This window comes from Drosophila santomea, chromosome X, assembly GCF_016746245.2.
Source record: "Drosophila santomea strain STO CAGO 1482 chromosome X, Prin_Dsan_1.1, whole genome shotgun sequence".
Lineage (NCBI taxonomy): Eukaryota > Metazoa > Arthropoda > Insecta > Diptera > Drosophilidae > Drosophila > Drosophila santomea.
In genome coordinates this window covers 11,083,926-11,098,813 of record NC_053021.2, presented here as the reverse complement: position 1 = coordinate 11,098,813, position 14,888 = coordinate 11,083,926, and the positions used below count along the sequence as shown (strand labels likewise).

The window sequence follows — 14,888 nt, the reverse complement described above, 5'->3', positions numbered from 1 at the left end:
ACTGGCAGTTGTAGAAAACTGGCAATTCCCCGACTATAGCTGCTTGGGTACTTCGTATTCCAGTCCGGATTGAAAGTCCGGAGTGAAAAGGATGGAAGGGGAGGGAAGGGAACGCAGGGCTTTATTTATACTCGGTCGTACACTTTGAACTGTCTGAAAATGGTATAAATAATTTCATGGCTTCTTTTCTCTTGCCATTTTTGAAGCATGCACTAACGAAAATGATTACAAACTTTCCCCAAATGACATCGTAAAAAGTTAAATAAGTTTTCAGCACTGCGACAGTGTGCAAGGGCAAAAAAGCAGCAAGTGGGCAAAACGACACGCTAAGTGCTAGCAAATTCCATGCGTAATTGCATTCTGAATATTTATTTGACATACTACAGTTGCACCAACTTCAGTTTCGAATTCTTCCTGCATTATTCAAAGCTGACGTTTATTGCGGAAGAATCTTCCATCTTTGCTCATGTCACGTATACGCAGGGGTGTACGGCAAAACGCCCGTATTAGCTGCGCTGCGAAGTACGCCAGGTGAGGCTGCCATTCAGAAATCACCAGGGATACGCTTTAATTTAATTTATTAGAACTTCTCTCCATGCACTCTGTGTGGATACTTGCGGCGGTTTTTTTGGAATGAACCATATTTCAGGTTTGTTTGCGAAGTTATGTTCTTAATATCGCGAGCACGCCATGGTGAACATGCTTGGGCCAAATTGAATTGTGCGTATTCTAATGAAACCTGCAAGTAAACGCTTTAAATTAATTTATTTGCTTAGATTAAATCTGAAAAATTGCATTTTAATTGGAGGCATTCTTTAACAAATTGCACCAATATACACAACTTAAGTAGTTCAGGGCTTGGTTAACGTCTAAATTGAATGTTTCTAATTTAATTGAAAAAACTTTAAGCACTCGCCTGCAATATTCTTATTAATTATACCCTTGTAAAAGTATTAAACATAACTTTAAGCGAACAGAGTGTCATAAATTCAGAAACGCCAGAACACAAAGGCGAACTCCAGCCACCAAAGTGCCCAGCCACACCCACCAACCACCGCCCACCGCCCACCGCCCACCAAAGCTGGTAGATCCTGCTGTGTTATATATTTAGAGCAGGCAACAATTAAGTTTGTAAAAGTTAAAAGTTTTGCAGCGACAACATTGTCTGCGACGACCTTTTGCTTGCACGTGGCTGTTATCCACTCGCTCCACCTTCCTGCCAATCTCACTCCTTTTCGATTGCCCCTTCCATCCCCATTCCATCCCATTCCATCCCCATTCCAGGTCCATTCCGCTTGGCCAATTCCACTAAGCCACAATGCTGCTAGGCCACCAGCAGAAGAGTTTTCGAGCCACCCGGGGAGCAGCGGTTTCACTGCCTCCACACACTTTTGGTGCGTTGGCACGGGGGTCACCTGTACGTGTTGTTGTGGAAGGCGTAAACTGTATTTTTATGACACTAAGCAAACAATTAACTCGAGCGGCCAAAGCAAAAGTGCGCGGCACTCAATTTACACCGGGAATAATTCACTTTTTTATTATTTTATAAAAATAACAATAGAATAGAATTCTAATTATAAATATGATAACTATTTCATTTAATGCATGAAACATTTCAACAAGCTTGAGCTGAAATAGATTAGTTTTTGTGAAGATAGAATGTTCACAAACCGTGTAAAGGTCACCATGGAGTCATGGCACCATGGACGATGATAACCAAGACAATGGACAAAAGATATCGCTGCTCCCACTCCCACTCCTCCTTTTCCGTTTCCCCTCCTCGCTGACACTTTTGGCAATCACATGCCCCGCCCCCCCGTAGGTCACGCCCCCAAGGCACAGTTGGTTACTTTATTTTTGGGCCCGAGTCAATTAGAATGCTAATTTGTATGCAAATATTTGTGAATTGAATGAGGTTGTGTGTGTGGGCGGGTTGGGTGTGTCTCCAGTATTCAGAATTCCGTATTCAGTATTCAGTGTTTAGCATCCAGTATCTGTAGCTGGTCCTTTGTCCCATGCCCTTTGTTTATTTATTTGTTTGTCCTTTATTACGAAACCGGAAATAAACTAAAAGCCAGCCGAAAAGGAAAGTGATGGAAATTGCCTGCAGCTTGGCGCCAAAGCAATGAACACCTCTCACAGGATCTCTGTAGTCCTTTGGGATGGATTGTGAGGAGGGGACGCCAGAACCATTTATCATCAACAACCGGGAGGTGTGAGATTTTAAAGCAATCAGTCCCAATTATTGCCTGACTAGAGGGCACTGTTTACTTGGCATTTATTTCATTTACTATACATACAAACACCAAACCAATCTATAACCAAAGCGGCCATTATTCTTTCGAAACCAAAACGTTTAAGTGCGCTTAATATTCACACTTTCGACCAAGACAAACGAATGCATTGTTTTATGCAGTAACCCATATTTATTCAAGCATACAATTCTTAGTCACAGATAGTAATAAAAAAAAAAAAAACAAAAAAAAGGGAGAAGTTGAGGGGCAAAGGCTGTGGATGCTCACACGCTGAGCAGGTGACCCTGCAGGTGGCGGAGGTCAGTAGTGGGGCTCCTTGCCGAAAAAGGAGAAGGTCTCGTTGCAGCGAATCTCGTAGCAGTCCGGAAAGGATGTGAAGTGCCTCGATAAGCGCAGGTCGAATATGAATTCGCAGTACGGATAGCTGAAAGTCGAACAGAAGGCAAACAATAAGTGCCTGCAAACAAGCCATTTTGGATGCAATGGGGTGCCAGAATTCCAGGATGCCTGGATGCCATGAAGTCATGGTGAAAATGGTGAGGTGATGCATTGCACGGTGTGGTTTGAAAGAAATCGCTGATAAAATATTTATTCCGATTGCGATGGCGATGGCGGCGGCGATGGTGAAGGCAGCTCAACTTGAAAAGGAGCCAAAACGAATCGAAACAATGCTGCTAGCTATTTTAATTGTTATGCAATTCAAATGCCACACACATCTATGTGCTATATATGTATATCTATATCTATAGTATATATATATAGTACGTGTATGAAGGCCCCAAGCTCAAGTCCGAAAAGCAAACCCCAAGCAAAAGCCAAACAAGTTTATTTTAAAATGCAATTCACACTACAAAATAACAGAGGCATGCATAAATTGCAAATTGCAAGTGCTAGCTGGGTATTTGGCTATTTCAATGGCAAATGTGTGCTGGTGTTTGGTGCTGTTTGCTGTGTGTGTGTGTGTGTGTGTGTGAGTTTTTATGGCTGATGGTTACTGGGTGGGTTGACTGATTGCATAACTTACATTGGCGGAAACCAGAGAAAGCAGCGATATGTGCAGAGTATGCCAAAGGGTCGCTTAAATTCTCCATCTGGCGTTTGGATCGAGCCGGAATTGTGCTTCTTCCAGCATTGCGATGCCCAGCCTGCAAATGGGTAACAGTTGAATCAGAAAATTTTTTTTTAAATTCAACTTTCATTTTTGAACACAGTTTGATTGCAAATTTAATTACGAGCTCAACGAGGTATGACAATCCATGATTGGACCAATATTTTGAAAGTTCTGATCAAAATACTCATATTTTTACTCGCAAAAACACGATTTTCGGCAAACATTCAAAAATCATGATCAAAAATTGAAAAAAAAATTTTAAGAAAATAATTTTTTTTCTGAAAACACAGTTCGATAGAAAATTTAGTTACGAGCTCAACGAGGTATGCCATTCCATATTCGGACCAATATTTCGAATGTTCTGATCAAAATACTGATATTTATAGTCGCAAAATAACAGAAAAGCGGTTATTGGCAAAAAATCATCACCAAAAATTGGAAGAAAAGTGAAAATAATATATATTTTTTTTTGAAAACGCAGTTCGATAGGAAATCTAATTACGAGCTCAACGAGGTATGCCATTCCATATTCGGACCAATATTTCGAATGTTCTGATCAAAATATTGATATTTATAGTCGCAAAATAACAAAAAAGGGGTTATTGGCAAAAAATCATCATCAAAAATTGGAAGAAAAGTGAAAATAATATATATTTTTTTTTGAAAACACAGTTCGATTGGAAATTTAATTACGAACTCAACGAGGTATGACATTCCATATTTGGACCAATACTTTGAATATTCTGATCAAAATACTCATAATTATACTCGCAAAAACACGATTTTCGGCAACAATTCAAAAATCATGGTCAAAAATTGAAAAAAAAATTTTTTTTTAATAATTTTTTTCTGAAAACACAGTTTGATTGGAAATTTAATTACGAACTCAACGAGGTGTTACATTCCATATTCGGACCAATACTTCAAATGTTCTGATAAAAGTACCCATATTTATACTCGCAGAAATACGATTTTCGGCAAACATTCAAAAATCATGGTTAGGGCTGTATTTGCATGGAAGTGACTAATTTGCGTGTGCTAGGGTCCTTGTTGCGTAAGGACATCGACTGCCAATTAAGCCAAAAACATACCCCAACTCAATTGTTTGACTTTACTTTTTTGCTACTGTGGGGATACTCGGCCAGTTTAATGCAACTTTGACATCGTATTCAAAACTGAAGCTCAGCTGGATTACTTTTGATTGACTATAGTAAATGTTGAATCAACAAAACACTCTCTACGTTGAAAAAGATTCCATTAGATAATTTGTTTGTAGTTTAAAAAAAAGAGTCTCGATATATGAGAAATTCATTTAATACGAATTTATAAAGTACAATAAAATTTAAGTTAATCACACTCCGACATCAACATGTATTGCATGTAACTCGCGGTACTTCGTATTAGTATAGTTTTTTTTGAGGATAAACTCTTGTTTAAATTAATACACTTTGATTAAAAAAAACAGCAAAGAAGCATGGCACAATTTATGGTTTGTGTTGTACTGTTTATTTGCTCTGTTGTATTCGTTTAGAGCTTAATAAAGTAGATAAGTCAGTTTATTTATTATGTATTATGGTTTGGCCACATGGCGTATAAGCAATATGAACTGCCACTGAATTTTCACCACAAACACCCACTCAAAAAAAAAAGGTGATCAAAACCAAAAAGAAATGAAAAATGGAGAGGGTGTGGGGTGGTGGATGGGTGGGACCACATACTTCCATAGTTGTAATCACATAAACAGCAGAGGATTAACAGCAGAACAAATGCGATTGTTGTGGTGCTTTTGCGAGTGTGTATTGCAGTTATGGTTGCTGCCGTAGAATTTGTGGTTCTCGTTTCTGTTATCGATTTGGCCATTGCACAACAATCGTAAACACAACCGCCGCCGCCAAAATCAGATTCGAATTCTAAGCCAGAATCTGTAGATAAATTTGATTCGGAACCTGAGCCTGCCATGTATCTAGTGGCTATTGGACGCCTTCGGATGGCTCGAATGCGATACGTGTCTGTCTCGGCGCGGTTTTAACCGCCGCCAGCGATGGATGTCGCGAGTGTGCCGAAAATCGCCACCCAAGCCAGCGAAACAGATTGGGACGAAAAAAAGGTGTATATATACATGGGATGATACAGATAAACAAACGGCAAAGAAATGACACGAGTTTGAGCTGTTGTGCGCCTAAATTGATGCCAATTGATAAATTATCGCATGCGGTTGTGTTGGTATGCGACCCCATCTGCCTCCTTCTTCTTCAATTTCAGCACCTCTTGCTCTGAATGTGATTACCACACTGAGAAAAAATTGTTTGCTTACTTTGTGCCATGTTAGAGCACTGAAACATCAAAGATGCCCCACGTTGGGCGCCACTAATATGTTTTGAGGACTATTTAGACAAACACTGAATAGAGTTTGACCAATCAAAGAAGGTTATAATAGGTACCTTTTAGACATTTAGTAAATCCTATACTTAGACCTTTTTTTTCTCGGTACAGGCTTAAAGCAATAGGGAGAGTCAGTCACACTTTGCCTTCCCCGTTTTCCGTTTCGTTTTCGGTTTTCATTTCGGTTTCAGTTTCGGCTCTCATGGGATTGTAGTTGCGGCGGTTGGCACCCTTTGTGTGGCAAATCAGGTGAAGAGGCTGCGAAATGGGACGCGATGCTATTAATGCATAAGTCCAAAAAATGCAACATGCCAAGGGCACTTGAGCTCCGAATAATCAGTCAATGGGTTAATCAATCACAAAAATGTACGTCAAATTCAAGATGAAATGCATAATTCCATATGTTAGTAAAGGTTGTTTTTATTTTCTTTAGAAATTATTATAATTGAAAGTTGATCTTATTAAATCTTTGTTAGGATTAAAGACACTCTTGTTAAAAGTTCTATTGGTGCACTTACGTAGAAAAGAGTGGCAATTACGTTTATTTTAGATTTTCCATAATTGTTTATAATCTGCTTACATGGGCACTACGCAATGCCCATTTACATTTTGCCCCATAGAGATGGTTGCACAATTCAGTCGTAATGCGCAATTAATTTGTTTATAACTATTTAAAAATAATCTAATTCCCAGCCCCCAGAAATTGCCGTAATTTGCCAATCAACATTGAAATAGAAGCCACCGCCAACGCAGCCAATGCAATAAAGCAAACTACGCACTACGCATAGTTTCCCCAAGTGATCCAATCCCATCCCATATGTATCTATATCTGTATCTGTATCTGTATATGACGACCACGACCCAAATCCCAGTTACGAATACGCGGACAATACGCGTACCGAGTGACAGATCCAAACCAAGCCGAATCGAGTTGATCTTCTGAATTCTGCGGGTGCGGGTCCGTTGGCCTTCAGCGATCAATGCCATTTCGTTTGATTCCATTAAAGTGCGGCCCCATCTGCTCCGGACCAAAAATGGAAATGGAAATGGAAGCGTGTGAGTTGCTGGTTCTGCCCCCCTACCACTCGCCCCTCTTCAATTTCAAGAACCCACTCAATGATTCTGCTGGAGCGGTTAGTTGGTCAAAAAGGGGGAAATGGGAAATAGGAATGGGTTGGGCGGAATGGGGAATGGAGAATGCTGAATGGAGAGAAAGAGTGCGAACCCCTTTGGCCTCCGGCGCAGGTGCGCGAGTTAACAGCTCCATTGACTACAGCCACATAATTTATCTTATTTTTAGCCAGCACCTGACAACCCTCTGCCCGTCCGTCCATTGCTTTGAGAACTCACAGAAACTCAATAGGTAGGTAGGTTGGTACATAGGTATACAAATTTTCAGGAAACGCTTTGGCATAACTTTGACTGGCTTATAAATGTCGAACGATTTATTTGCGGCTGTTTGGCGGGGGCGTGAAGTTTTGGTTCAGGTACAGGCATCGCCATCGCCATTGCCATGCAATAACCAAGTTTGGTTAACTTTTTCCCCCGTTTCCACGCACCAAAACTCCCCTCCAACTTGCCCCTTTAAGTCACGTTTTTAGCCATCAAGTTAAGCGGATATATCGCTTTTAACCGGGCTGAAAGCTGGCAAAAATGGAGAAGAGAGCGATGGGAAAAAATGACGTCGGTAACAAAGTGTTTCAAATTTGTTTACTACAAAAGTGGATTGCTTTTTTGGCCAGCTAACAGGTATGTGGCCAGGTAATTGGGCGTGGCCCATTTGAAGTCTCCTTCAAATATCAAATGGGGGGCGTGGCAAGTTTGTCTGGCTTGGATGGGTCCATTGATAGCTTTTGTGGCTTTTCAACTTTTCCATCATCAAATGGAGTGCGAACAACACTGTTGACTCTTTGGCCTCACGCCAACATTAAGTGAGATAAACTTTGACTCCGGATGTGTAACTGTAAGTAGCATAAAATGAATCCAGTTCGATATGGAATTGGCATTTGATTCGCATCTCAAGAAGGTGGTAACCATTTATGTGATACTTTATTCGAAGTCGATATTCAGGCAGATTAATCTCATTTCAATATTATTCAACTCGATTTAAACTAGAATTTCTACCGAAAAAAAGAAGTTCGTTTTCATAAATTAGGTCTTTTGATTTAATAATACTTTGTTTCTAGCTCGCGCACTACATGTTCATATAAAATCTAGTATTAATCAGACTTAGGCTATCAAAAAAAAAGATACTTAAATAGTTCAATAGAAATACACTAGTTAATCGAAGTAATTCATAAGCGTACACTGCACGCTGGTGCAGTCGGGCAGTGAAGTGAACAGCACGCAGGATAACTTATAATCGTAGATGAACTCGCAAGTGGGGAAGCTGCAACAATTCGCGTTAGAAATGAACCATAAACAATTGCACAACGCAAGTGCGCCGAACTCACCTGACGGTGAAGAACCAGGTGCACTTGAAGTTGCACAATATGCCATAGGGCTTCTTCAGCTGCTCCTTTTTGTTGACCACAGTGTTCTGCAGATTGTAGCCATCGTAGCGGCGCCAGCAGTGATTTATGTTACCTAAAACATTCAAAGTGATAATTCAAATTCACAAATAACTAAAAAAAAATGTTCTAGAGTGATAAGGATTGAGTTGCACTTTCATCATATATAATTAATCCTGGCAACTTTTCATTTCCGGTTCGTTTTTCTTCTCAGTGTACTTACGGCGAATGTGGTGGCTGCCGCCATGGTGATGAAAGTCGCGTCCCTCCAGCTGACCCCCATGCCCGTTGGTCGCCTCCACGCCCCTGACGCCCCTGCCCCCGAACAGCAGGAGGTACCAGAGGACCAGCGAGCTGGCGATGAAGATGTAAGTCACTAATTTTGCCATTTCCGGCTTGCATTCACAAACACACACACACACACACACACGCACGCACGCGCCTTTCTAGCTTTCCTTCTTGACCACTTTCTTTAATGCTCTCTCCCGCACTCCCTATCTCTCTCTCCCTCACTTTCTATCTGTTTGCGCCCGTATTGGTGATCTGCGTATGTGTGTGGGTGCCAGGTGCCAGATGCCAGATGCCAAGTGGAAAGTGCCAAGTGCCAGGTGACAATGTGCAAGTGTGTGGGTGGATGGGTATAGAGATATGCTATGGCTGTCGCTTTCGTTGCCGCTGCGAATGTCGCCCCTGCACTGAATACATTTTCTGAAAATGCGAAATCTGAATTCGCTGGCTTTGCTGGTCTCGCAGTTCGGCGGTCTAACAAAGCACTGCCGCCGATTTGCTCGATGCTCCGATTTGCTCCAGGTCGCTCCGCATCTGTATGCCCATATACCAAAATGCCCAGCTGCCCAGTTGTCCAGTTGTCCAGTTGCCCAGATGCCATTTATTTTTGGATCTTTTCGGACATCGGCCGCACAAACTATTCAATTTGAGCGCGTGTTTCCTCCCTCACTCGCTGCCTCTCTGCCTGTCACTCATTTCGCTAATTTAAATAATCAAATGCGAATTAGCTCAAGCTGATGCTTGAAAATGTGTGGGGGGGGGGGGGGGGGGGGGGCGAAAAAAAAATAACCAAAATAGGGGGCTACGAACCCGCAGCACTTTGTGGTCAATTGGTCATCCAACGCCTGCAGTTGCGACTTTGCTGCCCAGCGAGCAGACCGAAAAAAGGTGCGCAATTCTCGGTTTTCCAAAAGAGCTCCATTTCTATCACTGATATAATTCCGCTTTATATCAAGTAAAAATCGAGGATACACAAACCAAAATTTAAGTTCAAAAAATAATACATTCTTGTTTGTAATTTCACAGCTTAAAATATAGAAGACCTGTCTTTTATCTAGCAATTTGAAGTATTGTGTGTAATATGCATTGGCACACACATTGTTTTATTTATTGGTAAAAACGTAAAATCGTTTACAGCATTCGGAAAATCCCTGTGTTCAATAAATATTTACGGCATTCAAATTACAAAGGAAATCGTACTTCCGTTTCAATTACTTAGATGGTTTTCAGCTGCATTCACCTTTCTTGGGGCAGAATTTCCCTCGCTAGTTCCGCCCCCTTTTCGTTTCAGCCCCCGTTTTCCAACCTTTTTGTACAATGGAAAGCTAGTCGAGACCCCGTTATAAATTAAAATTTTATTTAGCTGCAGTTGACAATTTATTTGCATTTCATTTACCACAAAGGCGAACAGGAAAGGCATCATAGTATATCCGAGACTATGGGGTTCGAATATCAGATACCTTGCGAGTGGTGAATCGCTGATTGATTTATTCACTTATTTGGAAATTTGAATAGTTTTTGTAGTAAATAGCCCTCGTAATTAATATAATTTTGCTCGTTTTTTTTTGTGCTATACTTAAGTAAAGTAAAGCGAAGTTGTTTATGATTAAAAATTTAAAAGTTTCCCTGAAAAAATAATGCATTAACATGCAGTGAACACGAGTGTAGGCCCAATATGCTCGACCCATTGCGGGGTAGCATGCACAAAAAGAAACCGGCAAAGAAGAAAGCCTTACGTCATAAAAAGAAAGTACACGAACAAGTGTCCACAGGGATTGGCGGCAGCCAAAGGAAACGATAGTGGGTGAAGTGGTTCCTACAATGCGGTTATGCCGCTGTGGCTTACAGTGGGCGCTTGTGGGTTGTGGGTTGTGCTAGTGGGGGTGGTGGTTAGTGGGTGGTGGTGCGGCATATGCCAGTGCAAAGTTGTAAGAAAATGCAATGAAACGAAATGAATGTCGCTGAATGAACGAATGAATGCATGCATAACTAACACGACACCAAATGAACGGAAAAAGAAGGTCGTAGCAAAGTGAGAGGGGGATGGGGGGGGTGGAGTGTTACGAGCGGCAAGTTACATGTTCCCATATCACAACATACCACATATATCTGTTATCCCTGGGTTTGTGTGTGTGTGTGTGTGTGGTTCTGCCTGCTGCTTCTGACTGCCGCCAAAAATGGGAACTCCGAGTTGAACAGTTGAGCAGTTGAACAGTTGAATGGTACGAACTGGCTGAATGAAGTGTTTGACAACACTTTAACTTGATTAAAAATTTAATAGCCAGCAGGGCAAACATTGTGCGAATGGGCTGAGGATTGGGGTTAGGAAACGGGGAAGGACTCGTCTCAATTGGATTGCACAAGTTGCCACAACATTTGTCTGCTCTTGTGTGTGCGGGTTAAGCTAACGAATGCATTTCATTAAGATTTGCCACCGAACTAGTTCTTTAATTGCGCAAACGAAGTCTGGCCAATACATTCGTCGAATTTGTCCTTCCTCGAATGAATGGTGCTGAAAACCCAGATTAATTAAAAAAGATGTTACACTTCAATGTACATATTCTTTTTTTCGATTCTTTGACTAGAAAGCTTCCCAAAAAACATAACCAATTCCAAATAACATGAGTTCATAATCACTTTTTTTTTTTTTTGCAAAAGAAGGTCAAACAAATGAATTTTTAGCTGCAAATGCCAATTGAAGGGAAATTTCATGACGAGTTCAACAGTGTATCACATTCCATATTTGGACAAATAACTCAATGTCTGTAAGAAAAAAAAGAAATTTTTGTTGTTAAACAATTTGAAATACATTTTGGCGAAAACATCATGTTTTTCCGGGGAAAAAAGTTTCCCCATCACTAGATTAGCGATATGAGATGTCGTAGCCATCATCGCGTCGGCACTCCATCTCTATGCCTATCTCGATTTCTATCTCCAAGTGCGGCGCTCGAATTCGCCGCTCTCTGTCCCGCTTTTGCCATTAATTGTGCAAACATTCTAGAACAATTTAAGCCAGTAAAGTGCTGTAATAAAAGGCATCGGCACCGCCCCAAAAGCCGATTTGATAAACCGCCTGACCCCGCCACGCTCGTCAATGGAAAGCGAATGGAATCAAGATGGGATGAGTTGCCGCGCGGAGTGGCGTCTTCAATTAAATAGTAATACACAATAATCAACAGACCCGAAAACAAAAAACGCCAACAAGCGCCACGGGCTCGACCATAAGATACCCTATGATTTTAGATTATAACTAATTCCGAAATATAATAAAGAAATCTAGCATTTCTTTATTTAAACAAGAAAAGGGAACTTGCTTCCATGAAGTGACTCTATATTAACTGGGAGACTTTAATATTAATTGAGTATATTGAATAAAAAATTGATGAATTTGAAACGGCGACGACTCAGCTTGGCAATCTCCATAGGTACCATAAGCATGCCCTGTGTAGACAACGCCGATCGGAGTCCGGTAGCAATTCAGTCCAGTTTTGAACACCAAGGCGGTCACAATGCATCCGGAGCGCTGCGCCAGTCCAAATCCATCGATACCATTGGTAATCGCAGGCGCCCTGCTTTTCTCGTTGCTGTCGCAGGTGAGCGGCTACTCGGGCCGGATTCCACCGGATGCAGGTGAGCGGATTTGTGTTTTCTATATACATTATTCTATATAATTTATATACATATATGCATATTATGTTGATCAGATAATCCCGGAAAGTGCATGTACCGCGGCGACGTCCTGGAGTTGGGGGTCAACAATGGCATAGCGCCCTGCCAGCGACTGACGTGCAACAAGGATGGCTCAATACTAATCGAGGGGTGAGTTCAGAGCACCTTGACCCGGTCAATAGACTGAGAAAAACCATGACTGCAAATGGGGAAAATTGTTGTAGGCTGCCAAAAGGATGTTGTAACAATCTGTAGATTAACAAAGAAATGTTAACTAAGTCCGCAGATCAGCTTATAGCTTGAACTGTTATTTCTTTTCAAATGTACCATATCATTATTTTAACTTTCGTTAACAAGCGGTTTTCGAGTGTATTTTATGGCACACCCCAGTCGCTGATAAGTCGCACACCCAACGTAACGCGACGCCAAAGATGACGCTATGTCAACCACTTGCGACTTCTCGCCGAGTTTCTAGTTTCAATTTGAGTTTCGAGCTTGCCAAGTAGCAAGCGCAAAAGATGAGGCTGTAATTTCTAGGTCAAGCTAAAGAGTTGAAAGCCAAAGAGTTGAAAGCTATACAGTTGAAAGCTAAAGAGTTGATGGGGGGACTTCACATCCTTTGGGCTGCGCCATTTCGTGGGGGGGTGGTGGTGGGTGATAAGAAAACTAAATTGAGGGAAACTAAAAGTCGTGCCCCAGATTTGAAATGGCTTTGGCTCTTGAGGTGTAAAGTGTTTTCTTTCTTTTTTGGTAACATTTTTAAGCTATGACAAAGTTTACTTAGAATAGAATTACGTAGAATCCCCTTTCGCAATCTTTGAAATTCAGAGATCTCATTCCTTTCAATGTGTCACGTTTGCCTAAATCATAATCAGTTGGTGGGTTTTATTTATTTGTAATCTCAAGGTTTAGTCGCTCAAATTTGGAACGCGACACATATAAAATTCCACAGCGAAATAATTAACATTTTGAATATAAATTATAATAAAATTGTAAACTCTGTGAAATATAATTACGACGTGACTTGTGAACCCCTGAATACTTGTTCAATATATCTTAATTATTCACATTTTATTGCATTCGCTAACAGATGCGGCAAACTGCGCATCGAGAACTGCAACCGAGGCGAGCGAATTTCTCCGGGTGAACCCTTTCCGGAATGCTGCAAGCTGCGATACAAGTGCAAACAGATCGGAGCGGCACCCTACTACATCGAGCGGAATACGGCGGAGAGAGTCTAGTGGGATTAGCAGGGATTATGCAGGATTATCCACTGGCCACTGGGAGGACACGTAGAGCGTAGAGGACCACCAAAGCCAAGGACGCCATGAATCTTTCTTAGATGCAAAGTACATATAATCAACAATTTGCTAATTTATTTGTCATCTTGTACTTCTTAATAAGCACCATGTTTTGTTTTTTTTTTTAATCAATGTGTTTTTATGGGTGTTTCTTGGGTTTCGCATGTACTTCAGCCAACCAACCTCTGGCCAACAAACACTACTTGGCGCCGTTAGTGAAACTGTTTTCGCCGGGCCAAAAGAAATTGTTTAATTACTGGGCCAACCCGCTCATAAACAGCAATTAAGGCGAAGCCCGCCCTCCTTTGAGTGGTTCCCAAGTGGCAGCAATACCCGTGGCAGCAGCAGCACCAGTGCACTGGCACAAAAACCCGTACTCTATTAACTAACTTTCTCAGAAGTATTTAATCGATCTAATTCTAGCTAACTCTACTAAAGAGTTTAACAAAAATGTGTAAAATTTAAATTGTTATGTTGTTATGTCCTTGGGATGTTGCAGACAATATTTCTTTCAGTGCATCAACTGTTGCAGCAGAGGAGCAGCAGTAAAGCGCAGTTGCAGTTGTAAAAATAAAAATAAAGCGCCACCTTTTGTCGCGAAACGTTAATTAGTGCGAAATAATGAACGAGCAAATGGCGGCGCAAGCATGTGTGTGTGTGTGTGCAAGTGTGAGGAACTCTGTATGTGTGTGTGTGCAAGAGTGTGTGTGTGTTGCACGTGTCCGTGTGCCGAATGTCCCGACAACTGCACATACACATGCACATACAACTTGCCTAGAAAGCAATCAAGGTGAGCAAATTACTCAATTAGTTCGAAAGCTTCTAATGACCTTCTTTCAGGACAATTCCTTAGATTAGGGAGAGCGAAGGAGAGAAGGGGGGTGCACTGCTTATGTTCTATTTTCTATAATGGTCTAATTGAAATTCTCACGTTTTACACTTCCTGATAGTGACCTAAAAAAGTGAGAGCTATTTCTACTAATTTAATCAGGCTGATGCTGCGCTTTACTTTCAAGTCCTTCTGTTAAAGTCAGTGTGTTAACGTTAACAGCTGTTAACTACAATCACTTACTGGGACTGTACTTTGAAGCATAATATTGCTAATATTTGTATTCTTGTGAAAGCCAATTATTCAAGAATGTTGTGCATTTTTAAAATTATTTTCAAAACGCTTCAGGCTCCAATAAAACACAATGCTGCCACTGCATTTGAGGCGAACACATTGTCAGAATACTTGGGAATACTTACGCTCGCCGAATGCCCTCAAGAAATATCGGAAAGCAGTTGCAACACATCCTGATGGCCATCGCAGTTGCCCTTTCGAATTTTTATTATTATTATTATTATTTTCGAATTGCTTGTGCGAGGGAAT

At 41.1% G+C, this 14,888-nt stretch overlaps 3 protein-coding genes across 3 annotated transcripts; 1 reads left to right on the top strand and 2 right to left on the bottom strand.

The window, feature by feature from the left end:
• Positions 1-2,406: 2,406 nt before the first annotated feature.
• On the bottom strand, positions 2,407-5,422 carry LOC120455966. The gene is made up of 3 exons (XM_039642511.2): positions 5,085-5,422; positions 3,280-3,400; positions 2,407-2,679 (listed from the first exon to the last, which is right to left on the bottom strand). Exons 1-3 carry the CDS (start codon positions 5,323-5,325, stop codon positions 2,556-2,558), a joined length of 486 nt encoding a protein of 161 aa, XP_039498445.1. The 5' UTR covers positions 5,326-5,422; the 3' UTR covers positions 2,407-2,555.
• Positions 5,423-7,908: 2,486 nt separating this feature from the next.
• LOC120456988 lies at positions 7,909-9,012 on the bottom strand. Its single transcript, XM_039644137.1, has 3 exons — positions 8,482-9,012; positions 8,202-8,334; positions 7,909-8,137 (listed from the first exon to the last, which is right to left on the bottom strand). Exons 1-3 carry the CDS (start codon positions 8,645-8,647, stop codon positions 8,029-8,031), a joined length of 408 nt encoding a protein of 135 aa, XP_039500071.1. The 5' UTR covers positions 8,648-9,012; the 3' UTR covers positions 7,909-8,028.
• A 3,003-nt stretch (positions 9,013-12,015) lies between these two features.
• Positions 12,016-13,644, top strand: LOC120456989. The gene is made up of 3 exons (XM_039644138.1): positions 12,016-12,176; positions 12,251-12,365; positions 13,306-13,644. Exons 1-3 carry the CDS (start codon positions 12,056-12,058, stop codon positions 13,454-13,456), a joined length of 387 nt encoding a protein of 128 aa, XP_039500072.1. The 5' UTR covers positions 12,016-12,055; the 3' UTR covers positions 13,457-13,644.
• The last annotated feature ends 1,244 nt before the right edge of the window (positions 13,645-14,888 follow it).